Genomic DNA, 23,118 nt, shown 5'->3' on the forward strand with positions numbered 1-23,118 from the left:
CTTTGTTGATTTTCTGTATTCAATTTTATTGATTTGTTTTAATTTTTATTTCTTTAATTCTATGTACTTTGGATCTAATTTTATCTTTTTTATTACATGGAAGCTTAGATTATTGATTTTTTTTTTTTACTTAATCTTTATTGAATTTTTCCATTACCGTTTAGTCCCCTTATACCTCCTCCCCCAGTAATCAGCACAGCACACTTGTCCATGTCTATGACTCCTTTTTTCTTTTTTTTTTTTTGCTCGATTCCTCCACCCACTAATCTCCCCTCACCACTAGCTGTCACCCTGCTCTCCACCTATGAGTCTGTCCTCATTTTCCTTGTTAATTCAGTTTGTTCATTAGATTCCACAGATGAGTGAAATCATATAGTATTTGTTCTTCTCTGACTGCTTTTTTCACTTAGCACAATGTTCTCCAAGTCCATCTATACTGTTACAAATGGTAAAATTTTTCTTCCTTTTTACAGCCAACTAGTATTCCATTGTGTAAATATCCTATAGTTGTTTTATCCACTTATCTACTGATGGACACTTGGCTGTTTCCATATCTTGGCAATTGTAAATAATGATGCAATGAACATAGGAGTGCTTATGTTCTTTCAAATTAGTGTTTTAAGTTCCTTTGGATATATTGCCAGAAGTGGGTCAAAAGGCAGGTCCATTTTTAATTTTTTAAGGTATCTCCATACTGCTTTACATAGTGGCTACACCAATCTGCATTTCCACAGCAGTGCTTATGGGTTTCCCTTTCTGCACATCCTCACCAGCACTTGTTGTTTGTTGATTTATTGATGATAGCCATTCTGACAGATGTGAGATGGTATCTCATTCTGGTTTTAATTTGCATTTCTCTGATGATTAGTGACATTGAGTATCTTTTCGTATGTCTATGGGCCATCTGTATGTCCTCTTTGAAGAAGTGTCTATTCAGGTCTTTGCTCATTTTTTAATTGAGTTGTGTTTTTCTTTGGTGTTGAGTTTTGTAAGTTCTTTATAAATTTTGGGTATTTGCCCCTTGTCAGATGTATCAGATAATATGTTCTCCCATTCTGTGCAAAAACTTTTTAGTCTGATGTAGTCCCATTTGTTTATTTTTTTCTTTTGTTTCCCTTGCCTGGGGAGGTATATTTGATAAAATATTGCTATGAGCAATGTCTGAGATTTTGCTGCTTATGCTTTCTTCTATGATTTTTATGGTTTCGGGTCTAACATTTAAGTCTTTGGTCCATTTTGAATTTATAATTGTGTGTGGCATAAGAAAGTGATATAATTTCATTTTTCTGCACATATCTGTCCAATTTCCCCAACACCATTTATTGAATAAACTATCTTTAGCCCATTGTATGTGTCTGCTTCCTGTGTCAAACATAAATTGACTATAAAAGTGTGGGTTTATTTCTGAGCTCTCTATGTGTCTGTTTTTATGCCAGTACCAGACTGTTTTGATTACTAACAAAATTGGAGGAATCATGCTACCTAATACGAAATTAGATTACTGATTTTAGATACGTATTCCTTTTTAATATTTGCATTTAATGCTATAAATTTCCCTCTAAACACTGTTTTTGCTGCATCGCTCAACTTTTAATAAGTTGTATTTTTATTTTCATGTAGTTTAAAATATTAAATTTCTTCGGAGACTTATTTTTTGATTCATGTGTTAAGAAGTGTGTGGTTTAATTTCCTCATGCTGTGGTGTTTCCAGCTATCCTTCCTCTTATTAATTTGTAGTTTATTTCCATTGTGGTCTGAGAGCATACATTACATGATTTCTGTTTTTATTTTAAAGTGTGTTTTATGCCCAGAATGTGGCCTATCTTTGTGAATGTTCTTTCTGAACTTGAGAAAAATGTGTATTCTAGTATTGTCAGAAGAAGTGTTCTATAGATGTCAGTTATATCAAATTGATTCATGATGCTCTTAAGTTCAACTATGTTCTTACTGATTTTTCTGCATTATGGATCTGTCTATTACTGATAGAGGAGTGTTGAAGTCTCCAACTATTATAGTGGATTCATCTATTTCTCCTTGCAGTGCTATCAGCTTATGCCTCTCATATTGAATACTTCGAGGCTGTGTTATTATACACATACACGTTTAAGATTGTCAAGTCTTCTTGCAGAATTGACCTCTTTATCATTATGGAATACCTTTCTTTTGCCCTGATAACTTTTCTTGTTTTGACATCTGCTCTGTCTGAAAATAATATAGCTATTCCTGATTTCTTTTGTTAATGTTAGCATAATCTATCTTTCACTATCCCGTATATCAAAATGGATGTTTTCCTACTCCTTTTGCCAGAAGCCCTATGGGATTTTTTTCTTCAGTCTTTACTGGGAAGATCTGTTAGGGCTATTGCAATAAGACCCACAAAAGTATGGGGAACCTCCTGGAGTTTATAAGTCTCAGACTTGTCCACACTGAACCTCCAGAAATTTGTCAAGTACGGTTTAGGTTTCCCACGCTATTGCTGGTTCTCACAGATATTTCTGCTCATGATTTCTGTATTGGTGAGTTGTGATTCTCTTGATCCATCTGTTTGTCTCTGTAATTTAGGAGACAGTGGTTTGTTTTGTGACCTCAATTAGCTGACAAATCTTCTCAGAAGAGTTGTTAATTTTTGGTTTGTCTGGCTTTACTTGTTGTGAGGATGGAGTGATGACTTACAAGCTTCTTACATGCTGGACTGTAAACTGAAAGGTCTCTCTCTGATTCTTTATGATTCATTTTTAATATTGGTAGGAACTTTTATTGTTACTAAGGGCCTTTGAGATTCATGCACTTCAAGTTTGAAGATTTGAGGTTAAATTATTTCAGGCAAACCATTTGTCAAAAATCAAATGGAAAATAAATTTATGTATCTTTAGATAAGATTGCAAAGAAAACTGCTTCCATTTTATGAGTTTTCCTGCACAAAATACTTTATTTCATTAAGTTCACAAAGTTTTCCTAACAACTTTCAAACTTTTCATATAAAAAAAAAATGAAAAAAAAAAAATATATATATATCTGAAACACAAAGCCCCTAAGAGAAACAGAACAAAAGAGAAGGAGAAAAGTCCAGTTTATCCACAGTCATTCCCAAGCCTCAATTCCAAATCTAACCTTTCTCAACTAGCTGTAATTATGAACTACCACATTAGGCTGTGTATAAGAACATACGAAAATCCCAAGCAACAACTTAAAATCTTCATAACCAGGCAAGGTACTTTTGATAAGTAGGAAATAGAACAACTCTCCTTACTAATGGTTTGGTATAACAATGATTACTTCAATTAACAAGCATATTGGATACCACCTGCTTTGTATAAAGCATTGGCTAGGTGCTAGTAAATTAATCCTACCTTTTCAAAACTTAATATTTAGTTATAGGGTGATAAGTGTATTTATACTTAAAAGCAGTTTGGTGATAATTATCTGGCTGGTTTGGCTCAGTGGATTGAGTGTCAGCCTGCGAGCTAAGTGTCACTGGTTCGATCTTCCAGTCAGGGCACATCAGAGAAGGAAAACTCTGACTCCAAAAAACCTCCGCTGCCTTGCGGCATACCTCTTCAGGGGAAAGGCTAAGGGAGTAAACCCCGACAGAAAATCCGGAGCCGGAGTCCCTAAGGTGGTTTGACGTTGTAGTCAACACCGGCAACTCCTGCGGCCCACCTGAAGCCAAGCTGTATTGACTCCGTCTTTCCCTTGGACCCTTCAGCTGCGAAGAGAGGGGGGGTCTGCTGCATGGGCAACAGCAGACCCTCCATATCACCCTGCCCAGGCTCTGTAGCTTCAGCTTCACTGGAGAGGACACTCCAGCGTCATCGCAAGATGTCGATTCAACACGGGAGGAGACAGATACCGTGTCACTCCCGAGTTGGACTGCACAACCATTCTCGGCGATGCAGATAGACTCTTAAGAAGCTACACCATCGTCTCTTGAGACGGACGGCTGCCACCGCCGCCGCCGACGACGGTGATAATTATAATGTAACTTGTAAGGAAGTATAAATTAATGAAATACTTTACTAGAAATGGAGCACATTGATCTAGAATGAATGCTTTGAGGTCAGGGAGATCTGGGGTGCAATACAAGCTCCACCATCTGGACAAGTTACCTAGTTCTCTGAGGCTCAGTTCCTTCATTTATAAACAGGAAGTAAGACTAGCTCTTATAAGGTTACTAGGATTAAATGAGATAATTCCCATAGGGTACTATCATACAGTAGTTGTGCGCTACATGTTAGTTCCCACTTCCTTCCATTGCAATGCAGTTTTCTAAGTGCCATTTTTAATAGAGAGCAGAAGTGCCCACAAACATGCTGTGTTTGGGCTACATAGTATTTTTTTTTTTTAATTATTTGACAACACTAAAATTTTTTAAAGTTCACATAAAATCTGGATTTCTGGGTTCTTCTGAAACTTCCAATTGCTGGACTGCCCTGTGGCATCACTCTGTTGGAGCTGAGTGGCTGTCTCCCCCTTCCACTTCTGCAGTCCACACCACTCTTGATTCTCTCTCGTACTGCACTCACTTATGTGACCTGCCTGGCCCTAGTGAGATATCTGTGCTTGTGACATCTGATGCAAATAAAAATGTACTGAGACAGTAAAATTAACTCAGGAAGCCTTGCTGAGCACATTGTGAGCTGGGTTTTGAAAAAGGTTCATGACATAGTGCATGTGCCTAATGGACATGAGCTTAAAGCCCTAAGGCTCTGACTGGACCTCTGTTTGATTTGAACAGGTTTTCTTGAGTCCTTAAGAGGCTCCTTCTGTACTTAGAGAGCATCACCAATGAAGCGTATAGTGTGACAGCACTGAAATTAGTTCACACATATGGAGAATGTGAAGGAGAAAGAGCTTTACCAGTGCAAGCTTAGCTTTTATTGGTACGCACATCCCCCCATCCACCACCACCACCCACCCACATCACTACCAGAAGTACATTCACTGTCATTTCCTCACCTGTAAGGATCAGAGGAACACAAGCAAGAAAAGACAAAAAAAAAAAAAGAAGTCTGATAAACTTGACTATGCCTTTCTTCATAGGCAGAACAAAAGAAAATATTGAGGCAGTTATCAGCATAAATCAGTCCAAAGCAAATCAAAGAAATTCCAGCCAAATGGGGATTTTGCCTAATTATGGAGCTAATTATCTCAGTCCTCCACTTCAGTGTTCCTGGGGAGACCTGGCCTAAGAATGCTTTTCCAATGAGCCGGCAGATCCAGAAATGGAGAGAGAACATATTATTGTAACCACAGCTGTGAAGCTTGAGCCTGGTTTTGCTTTTGTCCAGAACACCTATATTTTTAATCATTTTTATTGTTATTTTATTACAGTTGTCTCAATTTTTCCCCCTTTGCCTTCTTCCACTTATTCCACCCCCTGCTCCCACAGTCAATCCCCACACTGTTGTCCATGTCTGTGGCTCATTCATACGTATTCTTTGACTAGTCTCTTCCCCTCCTTTCCACCATTACCCCTCTCTCTCCTTCCCCTCTGGTCACTTTCAGTCTGATCCATGTTTCCTTGCCTGTGATTCTATTTTGTTTGTTAGTTTATTGTGTTCATTAGATTCCTATTATAGGTGAGATCATATGGTATCTGTCTCTCACTGATTGGCTTATTTCACTTAGCATAATATCTAGCATGGTTGGTTAGATAAGAAGGGGGCTCTGGAGAAGAGGATCATCGTCTGTACACTGGAGAGAGAGTGCCAGCCCCAGAGCAGTCACACTGGCTTACTTTTCAGAATCTTTACAACTTTAGCACTATCATAGTAGTTATAGATGATTTTTATTTTTATTTTTAAAAATGTATCTTTTTTTTCCCCAGGAACTTTCAGCAATAAAAAGGGCAACTTATTAATAAAATAGTTCTGCCTTCCAAGTATGATATTAAGTTTATTATAACTACAGGCAAGAAAGCATTTGGATTATGTGCCATTTGAAAATGATAATATGGTCTAATATTGTCAATGACTTACATTGCATTAGCAATCACCTAATATGGGGGTGATTTTGATTATGTGGTTCTTTTAAATTCTGCTGTGCCCTCGGTCAATCACAGTCAAGATGATTTACTAGCAATAGCTACTATTTTCTTTTGTAAATGTTGCTAGGTGCATAGGCAAAATTAGAATATTTTAGGACATAATATTTTAGGTGTTATGGTTCTCTTAAACCTTCTCTATACCATCTCCTTAAGTATCTCTAATTCTATTCTTGTCTGTCTTGGGTGCATAAAACTACCTCCAGTAGCAACAGCTACAAAAATATGTTTTATCTGTTTATTTGAATGTCAGTTTCCCTTAGGTTTATGGCTTTTGTACAGGGATCTGTAGCTTCAGATTATGAGCTTTTGGTGGTCAATGAGAAGGATGTAGATACCAGTGTTAAACTATGTCTCCAAAAGAATTGGAACTCTCTCTGCCTTTCTTAGCCTTTTGCATCCTCTTCCACTGAGTGAGGGGACTTACTCTTCTGCTTAACTTCCCAGGGTAGCCAATGGCTTGAGTTGGTTTTTTTGTTTTGTTTTGTTTTGTTTTGTTTGTTTTTTCACCTTCTGCTCTGTAGACAAACCTTGATGAGGAACTAATTTGGAATTTGGTTCAGTGTCATAGGCATCCGAGAATTCAAGACATGCCCCTCCAGTGCTCCCGAGGCCTGAGCTCCTCTGTCTGGCACAGGCTCCATTTCACAGCTTGCTCCCTTCATTCTCACCTCGCCTCACTTTGCTCTTTAGTTCTACCGTGTGCCTTTTAGATTCTTCTTTAGGATATGAGGGTTTTGTTTGGCAAATATTTACTAGGGGGATCTACTCTTTGCCACTGATTATGAAGATGTAAAAATAATTTAATAAAATATTAGTAATTAGAAGAATATCAGTAAGTAGAAAATGATTCTGTTGTATTAAATTAAAATTGTCATTATCCTTTTTAATTTAGCTTATAGTAAGAAGCAAGAACAGAAACTGATGTTTAGGCTGTACATTCCTAATATCACTGCAGATTTATCTGAGGATAAACAGTGGATGATTTTTGTCTCTGTCTCTCTGCAGCTGACAGAGAACCGGATATCTAGAAGGCACAATAAGTTAATTTTATGGATGAATCAATTGATTCAATAAAAGTTATTCCTGATTCTTTGTCAGTACACATGTCGACGCCCCATTTTCCATTCATATAAACTCTACATAATGAACTCTTTGTCCCAAGGAAACTAGCCAAGAAGCGGAAGGAGACAATGAGCAGCACCCGGCAGGAGATGACAGTGATGGTGAACTCCATGGACAAGAGCTACGCCGAGCAAGGCACAAATTGCGATGAAGCGTTCTCATTCATGGACACACACAATCTCAATGGGAGATGTAAGTGCACATTTTCTTGGATTCTGATGTTTCTGTCTGGTTTTCCAGAATTCTGGATAATACTAGGGGATTAAAAAGAAAAAAACTCCCTAAAGAATTCTTATGTCTTATTGGTTTCTCCAGTCCCTCTAAACAGTCCTGGAAACATCTCCATGTACCATGGGTTGTTTAGGTGAGATAATGTTGTTAAAGTAATAGGGCCAGACCAGAGAGGACAGGAAACCACAGTTACATTTCTATAAGACTTAGCAATGACACAAAGGCTTCTGTCCTCCCCCAGAAAGCACTTGCCTCCCTTCATCCTTTTTGTTGTTTAGATCCTATTTGTAAGCTAGCCAGGTGTGGAATTACACAAGGGAAACCTGTTATAAAACAGTTCACTAAATGGCAATAACAAGTTAATTGTTTATTTGTTTAGCTGACAGGTTCTGCCTTCATTACAGGGCTATAATGGCAATTAATAAGTTAAACTGTACTTCCACTTCACAAGTCTTATATTTCACACCAGGTAGATAAACTGAGCTCAGCTGATACCTTCCCATACTAACACCTGTAATTTAGGTTCAAGGCATAATTTCAGGAAGCTAACAATTGCACTGATTATATGAAATACAAAAAGAGCAGTTCTGTCCCTGGTGATCTTCTTGGAGACCAGAAGTAAATCCCATGCTGTATGCCTGACTCTGCAGTTCATGGCCCAGCTAGGTTCAAGGTCAGAGGTTTCTTTATCAGGTGAAATCCATGCCATAGACTGCTGCTCACCCAGGCTGCATAATCAGGATGTAGGACAACATGGCGATGGCATAAAAGTTCACTCTCACCATTACTAATAAAAAATGTGTATGCCCTGGTTGGAGCGTCATCCCATACACCAAAAAGTTATGAATTAGATTCCAGGTCAGGGCACATACCTAGGTTACAGGTCTGATCCCCAGTTGGGGTATGTACAGGAGGCAACTGATCAGTGTTCCTCTCTCACATTGATGTTTCTCTCTGTCTCTGTCTCTGTCTCTCATTTCCTCTCTCTCTAAAATCAATTAACGTATCCTCCAAGTGAGGATTTTTAAAAAGTATCAAGGCTGGAGACCTCATGACTGAGAAGTATAGGAATCTGGTCTTTGTGGAGAGAGAGCAGACACTAGAGTGGATGGACAGTGTGTGCTTGTGTCCTGGCCACCTATTTGGCCTGTTCTGACTCTGCAGCTCTCCCCTGTCCACTCCTCTCTCCAATCCTTCTCCCATGCCTTGCCTTTCTTTCTCCTACATTACGCAAAGCTTCGTAGAGCTCAGTTGTCTACTTCTTTCTGTTTGTAGAGTCTACATTTGTTCACCTGCTCCTACTTAGAAATGCTACATTTATTTGTTCCACATGTATAAGTAGTCAGGTAGAGCAAGAGTTCAGCAGACACAGCTTTGACCCCAGTGGGCAGCCCAGCACTCATGATCCTTGGTCATTGTTTTTAGTCCACTTTTGTCTTTTTCAATGTAGGTGACAGAATCTGTGGTGCCTCAGTACACACAAACTACATATTATATTTTTCATTCCATGATGTATTTGTTGTGGGATGGGATGGGAGAATTCCTTCCGACCACAGACAAGGTTAGAATTTTTGTAGTTGCAGGCATTTCTTGAAGGGCAATATGTAGGGGACCGCATAGATATATGTTCTCACTTTCCAGGATAACCCATTAGTGTTCCAAATTCTCTATTTCATGGTGAAATTCCTTACGAATAAATTTGCTTGGAATTACCTGCCCAGAGAGCAGAGACATACATTAGTAGTTTCTAGGCTTTTGAAGTTTGAACAACAGGGAGATATTTGCCTCTGGATAAGAATTTAATTTCACAGTTACTTTTTAAAAAGTGAATGTATCTATGGAAATTCAGAAACGCTCATGCAAGGAGGACTGCTGCAGAAGCCAGCATCAGCCTCAAGCCGACTCATCTGCTATTAGGCATTACTTTGTGCCTCCCGTCAATGCAGCCAATAGAGGAAACACTAGGCATTCCAAGCTTCCAGCTCAAAACCTATTACAAATCTGAGAATGTTTGAGATCTTTTAGCATTGAGTGAAAGTGCCAACAGTTGGGAGGTGAGTAGCTTTTAGGAATGAGAAAGCGAAAAATGAGATTGAAGAATTTAAAAATAAGCACAATCACATATAATCTATTCACCAAACAACTGTACATAAAAACAGGGGAAATAGATATCTATAGTGGGAATGGGTTTAATTTTTCTATTAAAAAACAAGTATTTAAAATACCTTTTTTAAAAGATGAAAATAAACATATTTTGTATATGCTTTGCACATTTTTACCAACCACATGAAAATGTCTGCAGGTAATAGGCATTATTCTTGCTGATCTTGGCATATTTTATAGGTATTCAAGTTTTTTTGTTCTTATTTTCATCAATTGCTCTCTTTTTTCCTGGCAGCTTACCATAAATATATATTATAAATGTGATACTTTGTATTTTAGAAAAATATCTTACAAATAATAGGCAGCCTGGGTTCTGTTTACTTCTCTGTTATTTACTAATTCTACACTCTAAAAACATAAACACAAGTAAAATACTGTCCTAAATTAGCTTCTCCAGGAGAGCTAAATATATTGACATGTCATCGGAATAAAATAACATACAATATCCATTGGGATTTGATAGTGGTTCCCATAACACAGTGATATAACTGGGTCAGAAACTCAGCATCCAATAAATCATGTACTTACATCAGAGGAGTTAAAATGCAGGCTTACATTAAACCTGCTTGAGCCCATTCAAATTATTTATTCATACACTTTAATGAAATTAAAGTGTTTTTAAAGCACTAATCAATTAAGACATTGAAGAGAGTTAAACTACTTTAAAAATGGGAGATATCCACTTTCAATGGAATTAGATAAATTGGATAGGATTGACTTTCCTCTTAATAGGGAGGAAGAGAAGATGTGATAGTTAAATCTTGAGTGTTTCAGAGGAATATTTAAAATGGAAATAAGCATTGTATATGGATTGAAAAGACGACAGAACAATATGTAGGCATACAGATTTCATCTTAAATATAGCACGCATGAAACATCACCTTTATTTTTCATAAACCAGGTTATAGCATTGTGAAAAGTTCTCGGACTATCCAAAATATGAGGAAGGAGAAGATTTTGCAAACTATAAAAATCATGTGTAGACATATTCTCACACTGTTAGTTGTAAAAAAAAATTAGTTCAGCATGATACTAGAATTTACAAGTAAAGGCTAGAAGTCAAAATAGAGTCTAATGAATTTCTTGATTCAAAATGGCAGCTGTGGTTATTGGTTTTTATCTTACTTGTGGGATAAGAAAATCTTTTAAGTGATAAAAAGGTGCTTGTTTTCTATAAAGGGCCAGTAGAGCCCCAGAAACAATAGGAATGCTATTATTTACCATGTAGACTTCAGTAAACCTCTGCTATTTCTTCAGTCAAGTCTGCCCCAGAGCGGGGTCCCTGGGAGGGACCTCAGAGTGCCACGTTTTCGGGTATTAACACCTCTCTACAACCACTGACCATCCTTTCTCTCATTTGCAGCCGTGTCTTCACCATCATCCTTTACAATGAAAACAAATACACTGAGTACGTCGGTGCCTAATTCCTATTACCCAGGTAACAGATTTTTCCATTGTTTCACCTTTCTATAAGCCTTAGCAATCTGATTCAATCAGTGCTCACTTTGCTGTCCATGATGCTTGAGGAGCTTAATGTGTCTGAAGTCTTATAACCCAATGCTTTCAATGGCTTTCTATGGGAATACGGGGGGGCTTTCATCAATCATTTACTGTTCTTTCTCTTTTTACTTTCTCTGCACTGACCTGCTTATGATGTATGACAGACCCATTTGTGCCAACTGCAATTTTAGGTGAGAACATTTCCCTTTATCATAGTTTATTGCAGGAATAATTTAGAGAGTCAGTAGCCACTCTGTAGGAGACTGAGGTTGTAATTTTGTATGATGCAGTGATTGCAAGCAGGACACGGCGGGAGTGGGTGGCCTGGGGTGGGTATTGGGGGTTGGGGGCGTAGATAATAAAAAGACTTTTTCCAAACAGTCTCCATTGGTAAGAAGGATTCACTTCATACATGTTGGGAATGATACCAAAAGGTTCAAATGAACAATCTCAGCTCCAGTATTCTCCCTTTCTATGTTCCAAATTTAAAGTCATGTCTGATCCCTGAAAAAAACACAGTATGTAATCACTCAGCTGTGTACTTCCAAGAGCTGAATTCTGTCCAATGTGACAGTCGTAAAAGTGAAAGTAGCTTATTTTCACTTTCTGCTAAACACTAAAAACTTCACTTTCAAAAATAGCATTTTTCTAATGTTATGCAGAAAAATGATCGCAATAGAGTTTTGGCCCCTCCCCCTCCTTGGAGACACACAGAGCATCCCCTCATTTCAAAGTGTCTGTGACACAAGCAAATTTCAAAGGAGCTGATGTTCCCAACAGCAAAATGACAAGATGGCACTTTATAATCATATGGTGTATTATGTGTCAGATGTCACTAGAAGTAAAATAAAATGTTAGAAATAAAATGTGGGGCAGAATGCATTGAAACTGAAATATTCCCAGTGGGGAGTTAAAGAAAAAAAATCCTGTTTGTCCAGTATACAAAGGGTAAGGAGAATGGCATTGCCTGGCTATGAAATGGCATTACCAGACAAGCATGAGCTGCTATTGCATTTGAGACACACATAGAACCCGGGTATAACTAACGGCTGTGTTCTCTTTCTACCACTAACCTTACCAACAAACAGCACTACACAAACGACTTCGAGGCCTATACAATTCATTGTAGCCAGAGCTCCATCCCCAGCTGAGTGACTTCTGCCTCTTGATTCTCTTTACAGGGCTTTATATCTTTGCAAAACATAATTTTTCCCCCTGTGCTTCTCTTTTCTCTAAGTCGTTACAATTTTTGTAGAAGGTTATTTTTTTTTCTTATGGTGTTTCTGAGCTTAAGCAAATTTGTTGCGTGAGGGAAAAATGGACATAAATCAGAACTTTTGAATTTGCATCATTTTGTTGGCTAACAAACAAAACCCACTAAAACTCTCATCTTTTAGTATTAGCTATTCTTTTCGTAAGTGAGGGGCTCAGACTAATCTTAGGCTCCTCAACAATGCAATCTACATGCAGATGACATTTGCAGAATCTTTTGCTAGGCAAAGATTTGCAATTTCTTTGTGTGCTGTGGCATTCATTCCCTGGTTCCTCTAGTAGATGTTATGACCTTTGTGGAGCTGTGAGTGGAGAGGGCTGAGGCTTGCATTGTCAGAAGAAAGAAAATGTTCAGGTTTCACAGCAGGATTTAGATAAGCTTATTAAACAAATGCCATATTTAAAGTCGCTGCTTTGTTATTATGAACACTAATGACATCTTTTAAAGTTGGTTAGGCTTCTTTACCGAGAGAAAAATCATTTGAACAGACAATTCAAGGAGAAAAATGATATACATTGTGAAAAATAAATCAGCCAGATAAACAAATAACTGTTATTACATCTAGTTTATATGTGTACCACCTTAGCAAACTGTGGTGCTTGGAAGCTGTTCTTTCCACATAATTTGTTGCAAATGTTAATCTATATATTGCATACTAAGGATTAGTGAGGTTATTACTTGAACCTGGAAAGAAAATAAGCTGTATAACTATTCCGGTACTTTTTGAGAATAGTACTATTATAATTTACGACAAGAAGAAGAAATGTTTGTTGTGAGTCGGGGCTTGGCACAATTAAATCCCCTAGTTCCTCCCTCTTTTATTTTTACAGGCTAAGGTTCACGGCCCTAGTGTATAGGACTTTAGTATGCCTTTACATTATATTCTTGCAAAAAAAGAAGATAGCTATATGGATGGATGGATGGATAGATCCTCCCCAGCCTCAAAAACACAGCATTTATTTTAATTCAAGACTCTTTAGCTGGCTTGCTGAAAATTCAAGATAGTTTATTAAAGAATATAGGTAGGATTTATTCTTGTTCTTAGAAAACCATCAGAAATGTTAGCAAGAAACATTTCTGATTTCCTCTTATGCATAATTTTAATTTTAAAATGGTGGGTAATTTTTAACAAATATAGGAAATTAATAACAATGATATGTTTTATCGGTGATAATTCTTTTTTATGAAGTCAGAGGAAATGAGTTAATTACTAATTTGGGTGTAATCAAGAATTTCTACTAGTAAGGTGACACAGTTTCATAACATACTGCACAAGAAACTTTCTATTCCCTCTGATATCTAAATACTGGATAGTAGTACTCTTTTCTTAGTCTAAGCAGTGTTTAAATGCTTTAGGACATGTCCACACTAGTCATGAGGCCAGGGTGTCACAGTGTAGCAGCAGGTGATACATACAGTGGTGACAGTGGTTACAGCTTCCACGTGGTTAAAACTTCCAGGAATGCCTAGCCCTGGATCAAAGCACTGTTCTGTTGCCAGTGTATTCACTAGCAGGCCCAGATGATTCATTTCGGGAAGTTCGGAAGGTCAGTCCACAATGGAGGGCATTTAATTACCTTCATCCCAAAGGGTACAAAACTGAGGGGATGAGAGAGGCACAGGGGGGAAACTAATTAATGTTCCATTTATTTTAGTATAAAGATCAGAACTTACTACTGGAGTAGCTACAGGCTCACTGGATTCAGCTCTTCAGTGGCGATACTGTATCCCACTTTATGAGCTTGGCAGTTGCCAGCAAGCAAATCTAATGAGAAAATGTCCCAGTTTATTTGTGACTGTTTTAATAAAATGGGAGCATATAAATTTCTAAATTTCAAATCAATTCCAAATGAAGAAGAAACATAAAATCAACTTACCACCCTTTTTATTTTGTCTTTGTGTCTTTAGCCACCTTGTAGTGATCCAGGTGCCATTTCAGCAACAGCAACATAGCTACACACTTGTGTACCACCTTTCATACCATGCATTCCCAGGTGCTTTGCAATGCAGATAGAAGTGAGGTTTCAAAACCAGGCACAGCTAACCAACCGCCCTTGAACTAAATTTCCTTTGGACCTGAACTTCTTGGTTTTTTCAAAACAAACCCCATAGCCTGAGTTCCCTGTTGATAAACGATCTGATTTTTTTTTTTAATTTGAATAAATTCTTCCTTAGATGTTTTAATTCTTTATACCTGAAATCAGTTTTGACTTAATATCCTCATTTAAAGTGATTTTGTATTATATTTTGATGAGACACATCCTCAGTCATAAAAAAGCTAAAAGGATTCAGCATTTTAATGAGTTAACCTGTAGAATGTGAAACTCTTAATCTAATAGCACTTTCCTACATAAGACATTTTTAATAGCTATAATTTCTGCAGTTCATTAATCTAATTTACTAGTAGTCTGCCATTAAAATACAGCCTCTTTAGGCTTATTGGACCAAACTTTAACATTAATTTTGTAGTACAATTTGGTTGACTTATTCAAGAAATTCAAGTAAGATGTGTCAAATACAAATAAGACTGGTTTAATCATTAATTGGTTCTTACAGGGTAAAAAAGAATTATGATACTATTTTTAACCTCCTTTTTGTTATACAGTTCTTAAACACCTCCATCCTAACCTGATGGGAAAATTGAGGCTTTGCCCTCTGACCACCGATGCATAGAAAACTTAACCGTCAAATTAAAGCACAAAATAAAAACTACCTGTAACTATTCACACAGTATTATTGCTTATGCCCTGTTTCCTTTTTCTCCTCTTTTCTCCTGTTATGTATCTTCTTTAAAGTGCCAATAAATGGTAAGTTCCCCCATTCGCCCCACGGAGAAGGTGTGGAGGGAGTGGGCGTGTGTGTCTCATCCATAGATCCCGGTGAAGCCAGCTGGCTGTGCTGTGCGTTGGCCTGCATGTTTGCTCCTGTAGAACATTCCATATGTGATGTGTTGGTCCACAATATTTTGTCAAGCTTTCTGCCCCTGGAGCATGCAAAGTGACTCATCAAACCAAGTGCCCTTTTCTTTTTCCGCTTTTCTTGGATTTCATGTATCCAGTTCACATTCTCATTGCTAGCTTTCTAAGCCAAATCATTTTGTGCACTTTTATTTTGCTCACAGAACATTTGTACAGAGTTTATTCACTTCATCCTATAAACTAGTTAACTAATCTTTGGAAGAAATAACAAGACTGGTTTTCTACCAGGCCTTGATGAAGTTTCAGACTGAAACTTCTATAAACTTTAACACCCAAAGGATAAAGGATTCTTATCAACCAGCTTTGTGAAAGCTATATATCGTTTGGACTGCTTTGTAAAAACCAAGACTCCTGACTCATTCCTATCAGTATTGCCAAGTTAAATTTCTAAACATTTAACTTTTCTTTTTCACTAAGCCATCATAGGGATTATCGCAGCTGTAGGTTGAGGGGATCTGTCTGTCTGTCTCTGTCTGACAGATACTACCATGTCACTCCCGAGTCGGACTGCACAGCCATTCTCGGCGGTGCAGATAGACTCTTAAGAAGCTACACCATCGTCTCTCGAGACGGACGGCTGCCGACGAGGTTGAGGGGATGTCAGCAGCGACGTCTTAGCCTTCTCAGTGACTTCGGCGTAGCCTGGTTGACCCTCACTTTCTCCACACCTTCTTTTTCTAGATGAAACCCACACGATGGCCAGCGACACCAGCAGCCTGGTGCAGTCCCACACGTACAAGAAGCGCGAGCCGGCCGACGTGCCCTACCAGACAGGGCAGCTCCACCCCGCCATCCGGGTAGCAGACCTGCTTCAACACATCACGCAGATGAAGTGTGCCGAGGGCTATGGCTTCAAGGAGGAATATGAGGTGAGCACGAGCTTGGCCCACACTCAGCCTTCCTGTGCGTCAGGCCAGGGACTGTGCTGGCAGCTCACTCTGCCAGCCAGTGGGGCACCACGAGGGCTGCCAGAACGAGACCAGGTATTTCAGCCATGGCTCCATCTTCATCTGGCGGTAAGATTTATTACTAGGAAGCTAACATAAGTTAAATGGGAAAAGGAGGGCCGCCTCACCTTTGCCCTTATTCTGCATCCTATGCAATGATAACAGAGGCCTACCAGGCTCTCTTCCCATTGTTGATCACTTTGTTGGCTTTTCCTATAATTAAGTATGATGTTAAATCCTAATAATTTTGTGATAGTTATCTCAGGAAGAAACAATTCACTTAAAACAATTATAGACCAACCAGTGATGTCATGTGGTGGAGATCAGAGGGACTGGCTAGTGTCATAGTTGGGACAGCTGCTACTATCCTGCCAAACCAGAGAGTATGTCCTTGTCCTGGGATCTTGTGAAGACAGCTTTCAGGGCATTTCTAGGAACAGTGATACTCTCTTACCCTATATAAAATGTAGGACTTATCTCTTTCACTGCCTGTCATTAGCTAATTCTTTTGGAAAGTCATTCAAGAACTGAAAAGAATGAATTGATTTGAAGAAGTCTGATTCAGAGAAGCTCACATGACTTGAGTGTATGAGTGGAGGGAGTAGGTTTCTCTTTCTACCTTATTAAAATTAGTTCACAGTCATTGGAAGATAAAGTAGCATGCTTATATTATAGTAATAGTAGGATTATATAGATAGGTAGTTTTTTTAATCTTAAAATGTGTTTCTGGTTGTGTATCCACCTGACTAGCTCACAGTTGGAAAACATCTTATCCATAATGGGAGTGTTTTTGAAATCAGACCCTACCACCTACATAGCCTACAAGTTTCAAACTGCTTCTTTCTCCTCCTAGAGAATACTCACGATACTTCCTGTTAGTGCCCAGATGCTGCGTTGTCTTAGGTTTAGCTCCATTTCCAAGCTTAATGGCCAGATTCATTACAGCAGTGAAAGCCATGCTCTGCAATGGCTAGACTTCTTTTTAAGACTAGGTCTTTGGTCCAATACAGACAAATAAACACACTTTGCCGACATGTGCATCTTCATATGTTGCCAATGGACCTCTCTTCAGAAGACTGCAAAGCCAAGGAAACTAACTTATACCAGCCCCCAAGGGTTTGATTTAAGTCCAGAAAATATTTTCAGTGAAGTTATGCATTTTAGCAATCCTGAAATTCTTAGGTAGCAGTTATTTTAGATGTACCTTTAGCGCTTTATAATTCAGTGAAATTGACTGCCTTTGCCTATTTCCTCATGCACTTTTAAAAGCTAGCTTAGGAATTAATGGGATTAAGTGTAAGACTTTCAAAAGCATTAATATCTTATGAAAGACAAAATTAGGTTTCTGAGAAAATATAAGCCTAATGAATAGAGGTGATGTCTGAGTTCTATCCAATATTCTGAATGCAGGTATTGCTCAAATGTTTATTAAAGATATTAATGTCAGAAAGATTAGTTATAGACTTAAATAACAATTCATAAAATAACCTGATTCCAATTTTTCATGGATTATTTAAAAACATCTACCTTGGAACTTGCTGTAACACACTGTAGATGATACATATTTTAAAGTGTGCATAAAAATATTTCCTATTCAGGTATCCTGCAGAAGTATGATTTGTAATTGCAAACTGAAACAATTTATACTAATTTTAAGCATATTATAATTGGTGATTCATTGAGTTGTTATACTTTAAAATAAAATATTAATTAATTACATTTCAAAATACTCTTTTCCTCATTCTAGCTGATCAGTGGATTAGAAAAGACTGCTCCAAAGAAATATTTATAAGAGTATCATATCATCACATTAGACACCTTTAACTTATATAATGTTATATACCAATTACATCTCTATAAAGCTAAGGGGAAAGTTAATACCTTTAAACACCAAAACTATTATCAGTTTTGAAAAAATTAAAAGAAAGAAGGGAAAAGTGAAAAAATAGCATATACTAAAGAGGAAAGTAGGAATAAGTAAGAAGGTGCTATTAGGAGAAATATGAAATAGAAAGTTACATTAGGAATAATCCTAGCACTGAATAATTTTCAGATTATTAAATATGTCTCTCCTGGGGGGCTCAGGGTGCTGATGTTGGCAGGAGGACCATGGTGGGACAGAGTCAATATGGCGTGAGGAGTGATGCTGGCATGTGGGTAAACCTGTGCAGTGGCTTCAGGGAGAAGAGGACACCTGTAAACTGTGTCTCGTCTCAAGCCTGGACCCTACCTTTGCCATCCTTGCCTGCATGTGTCACTGAACTACATGCCCAGATCTTTCCTAGAGGCACAACCAAGCTGATGGGAATTAAAGGAGCAGTGAAAGGTCCCAGGCTGTATCTATTCTGCTCTCCATTCTCCAACCCCAGGGAATATATATTTTAGTGTGAATCTGGAAAAGTGTAACAGAGTTATTTAAGTTTACTTGGCTTTTAGAACTCTAACCAAAGGTACTTTCTTTGAATCATAGGTATGTGTCTTTCCCTTTAACCTGCACCGAGAGTCAGGAATGCTGTGCTCCCTGGAATAGTGTGAATCTCTCAGAGCAAATACTGAGAGACCACAGTGCGGGACACAGGCTCTGGCACCAGACTGCCTGTATTGCAACTCAACTCTGCTTCCTACTACTAACTATGTGACCTTGAGCAATTTATCCAACCTCTCTGGGCCTCAGTTTCCTCTTATGTAAAATAGAATGACAACCATATCAACCTCATGAGGATTAGCCCACTTAATGCATCATAAGTGCTAGATTTGTATCTGACATTCAGTTGAAGTGTTAGCTAGTTGTTGTAGTACTTTGTGGTCGAGGGCACGCAAGTAATTCCAGCAGACAGGATGTGGGACAGTCGGAGGGCTGCCGCTCACTCAGGCAGGATCAGCACTGAGCAGTTCAAGCACCTTCCTTTTATTGGATTTTACAGATATGCTAATCAACAGGGAGGGTCCAGGAATGAGCTCACAGGCACATTCCAGGAATGATTACAATGTACATGAAACTTACAACAGAGGAAGCTTAAAGGATTAACTGAAGGGAACACTTCCTGATAAACAAGTCTATATATCCTCTATAGATTCAAAAACAGAAAAACAGAAATCCAATCACTTATTCTTTTAAGGCTGTGGAAGGGGTGCACTGTTCCTTAAACACTAACAGAAAGCAATCAAAGTTAAACACCATTTGTGCTTAGTTTTGTTTGATTTTCTTATCAACATCAGGGAAGATGGAGTACTCAGCAAGATTCTTTTTAAGTCACAGGATGTCTTTAAGATCCTGAGGCCTGAGCAGTCAGAGACTGTCGGCACCAGGGAGTCCAGCTCGCTGCTCGGATCATTAAACACCTGGACAGAGAGGCATGTAAACATACCTCAAAATAGAAGTCTTGATTTCCAGCATCAGCTAGTAAAAGAGAAAAATACTAATACAGAGTGGGGCAAAAGTAGGCTTACAATTTGTGTGGAAAATAATACAATAATTAATAAATAGTAATGCAAGAATAAACTGTGTTTCATGTACTCACAGTTGTAAACCTACTTTTGCTCCAACCTGTAAAGATCCAAGAACAGAAGTTTATTATGTGGTGTTCTTTGCAGGAAAACTGTGTCATGTTGTGGTCCAGTGCATCTGTAATCTCCTGTGTTCAGCACGCTGAGGAATGAATGGGTTCAATATATTTTTACTTTAGCTATAGGGCTAGGCAATTTCCTTACTATGTATCATATGTCATCAGAAGTTTCCATTAGAAAGTAACTTACATAAGTAGGTAGGTTTGATTCTGTGGATAAAGTTTGAGAACTTATAAAATAAGTATTTTTAAATATATGCTATCACCTTTAATTGCTAACACAGTATTTTCATATCTGCTAGGAAAGTCCTAAGGAATGGTGTAACTGGAGACCATAGAATACTCTTAAGAGTATTTTCGGCAAGGCAAGCTTTGGGGGAAAGTTTAATTTAATAAGTTGTACTTAATCCACCAGAGAACAATAAACATGTGCTGTGCATCTGATACTGCTGGGTGCTGGAGACCCAGAAGGGAACCATGTGCCCTTCCCTCAGCAACCTCACTCTGCAGGAGGGAGCAACCACATAGTGGCTGAAGCTGGTTAAACCCCATAAGAGAGCTTTGCAGTGGTGCTTCGAAGGCCACTAGGGGCACCCAGGCCAGCCTGGGGTGCAATACTGGGCCGGGTTGACTTTTTTCTTGAGGGATGAGTGAGAGTTGGCCAGGAGAAGGTGAAAGAGGGTAGATTCTAGGTAGATACAAAAGAGAACAGAGTGCACTGGGAAACTAGCCTGAGTCCCAGGAGGGTCTGGCAGGTGCGGATATGAGGGCTCCATCACCAAGGGCCCCGTGCATCTCACCAAAGAGCTTGGGTGTCATTCTGGAAGCCATGGGAAGGGAAGAAAGACACAGATAACATGAGTCTCTTTCCTGTACTTGGATGAAGATCTATTTAGTACAAACTGCTTAATTTTTAAGCATTATTTGTACAAGGCACATAGGAATTCATTGATCAGAAGAAAATAATCAATATCCAAAAAAGAAAAGAGGAGAGGGAAAATGTATTACTGGGAACATATACTATGAACTATATTGTTCTGTCCTTGTTCAAAAATGCTATGGCATGCTTGGCTTAGACACTTGTTGAAGCAATGAATTACTTCAGTACTGAACCTTATCTGGGAATACATGTCAAGAAAGTCTCCAGTTGGTACTGTGACTCAGTGTAATCATCCAGTCGGTCTCTCTGGTTTTCTTCAATCGAGGTATATTGGGAAAATCAGCCACCTAGTTGTAAAATAGTTTAGAAACAGTGACTTTTTCTCTGTTGACAGTGTTTTAACCAATTCATCTTTATCTTTTCCAAGACAAAATGCCTGAAAATTGGCCTAAACACTGGGAGGATTTATTACCGCTCAAGTAGATGACAGAAGTGTGTCCAAACAAAAGGGAGAACATGTGGTGGGGATGAAACAGCACTACTCAGTGCAAATTTTGTATTTGATTTTGTTCTAACAAGATTGTCATATGGCATATCCCACTAGGGAAATGATATAATTTGATTCAAAAGAAATTCAGACATGAATCACAATAAAAAGTAAACATGCTGAATTGAATAGAAAATGGCATATCATCTGTGGAGAGTGGATCAGGGATCTCTGGAGAAAGACCAGTCTGTGCTAACACCTTGGGAAAAGTCTGTGGGTTTACCAAACATGAAAAAAGGAGGTAGCTGCGCTCAAGGGAACCGTGTCCAACCCTGCGCTCACAGACTTCTGGGCCCATATGACCTGGACTCAAAAGGGAGATTGACCACAATGCTACTGCTCTGCCCTGAACCCATGAGGCCTGTCCTGGACATGGGCATCCTGAGCCTGCCACCTCTCTGCTCCTGCAGCGCTGGAGCTGGACGTGCCCACACAGCCACAGCTGATGGGGCAGGAGGGGACCCCCACACCCATGGTGGTCCTGCAGCTGGAGGGTGAGCTTCTCCCCCTCTCTAGTCCCCGAAAGGCCTTCTTTGGTCCTTGGTTTTATTTTTCTTGTTGTTGTTGTTTTAATTCACCCAACATCCCTAGGGATCCAAGAGAAAGAGATTAACCTTCAGTATGAAAACAGTCATGTGATTCTGAAAAAATAAATTTTGCTATCATTGTAAAGTTAAGATAAGGGAAGGACAGCAATTTAAAATTACTCCCAGATAGGGCATCCTGAAAAACACAGATGTAACTGTTTCATTAGCTAATAATAATGTTCTGGGGCACAAAAATTTATTTTCCAATTACTAGAGCAGAAATTTATAAACTAACTCTTGGCATCCTACTCTTCAAAAAGTATGTATGTTTGTATCTAAATAAAATATAAATATTTAAATATATTTAGATAAACATCATTTTTTTCTACCCCACCTTTCATCCTGTGTATGTCTCCAGGGTACAAACAGTAGTGATTAATTCTCTAATTGAACGTGGAGATTGTTTTTTAGCTCAATTTAAACTGAGGAATTGAAGACATTATGCCAAAATCTTTAGGCTTAAATGCAACTATGCATTTTTTTCTAAGGAATCTGATTTTCTTTAAACATGTCTATCTCCTTGTAGATCCTTGTAGATTTTTTTTTTTTTAATGTGTGGGTTGCATGTATATTTTTCCTTCTCATCCATTCCTCTGTTTTCTAAGTAAAACAGCTGATTTTGTTAAATGCAAGCACAATGTTATATTCAGTACCTTTGTCTACAGGAGTCCCTCTTTATCTGCAAGGGATACATTCCAAGACCCTCAGTGGATGCCTAATCTTATAGATAGTACCAAACACTATACTATGTGTTTTTATTTTTCCTATACATCCATAGCTATGATAAGTTTAATTTATAAGTTAGGCACAGTAAGAAATTAACAATAACTAATAATAAAATAGAACAATTACAACAATATGCTGTAATAAAAATTATATGGATGTCTTTGGGGCCATTATTAAGTAAAATAAGGGTTACTTGGACACAAGCACTGCAATGCTGCATATGACAACCAAGATGGCTACTCAGAGACTAATATGCAGGGAGCATGCTCAGTGTGGAGACGCTGGACAAAGGGATGATTCACGCTTAGCCGTTGTGGAGTGGGAATGCGCATGATTGCAGCACACAGCTTAGAGCAGGGCGCAGTTTGAAATTTATGAATTGTTAATTTTTCATTTAATATTTTTGGACCATGGTTGACCGTAGGTAACTGAAACTGTGGAAAGTAAACAGCGGACAAGGGAGGGACTACTCTATATTTGACAGTGTGACAAGTTAAGAGGGAATTATCATTAAAATGTCTCACTTGCCCTCCACTCCAGGGAAACTAATGA

At 38.4% G+C, this 23,118-nt stretch overlaps 1 protein-coding gene across 6 annotated transcripts in view; it reads left to right on the forward strand.

Moving 5' to 3' along the window:
- Window positions 1-23,118, forward strand: part of PTPRM (protein tyrosine phosphatase receptor type M) — an 883,942-nt gene that overhangs the window by 688,164 nt on the left and 172,660 nt on the right. For 3 of the 6 annotated variants that reach the window (XM_090285792.1, XM_090285794.1, XM_090285795.1), the window contains 4 exons: window positions 7,209-7,360; window positions 10,926-11,000; window positions 11,227-11,253; window positions 15,995-16,182. In XM_090285792.1, the coding sequence (XP_090141918.1) occupies window positions 7,209-7,360; window positions 10,926-11,000; window positions 11,227-11,253; window positions 15,995-16,182 (442 nt within the window). The remainder of the gene's footprint in view (window positions 1-7,208; window positions 7,361-10,925; window positions 11,001-11,226; window positions 11,254-15,994; window positions 16,183-23,118) is intronic. The other 3 variants (XM_090285793.1, XM_090285796.1, XM_090285797.1) reach the window with 1 other exon arrangement.

Source organism: Furipterus horrens, unplaced genomic scaffold, assembly GCF_987537825.1.
Source record: "Furipterus horrens unplaced genomic scaffold, mFurHor1.1.pri manual_scaffold_8, whole genome shotgun sequence".
NCBI lineage: Eukaryota > Metazoa > Chordata > Mammalia > Chiroptera > Furipteridae > Furipterus > Furipterus horrens.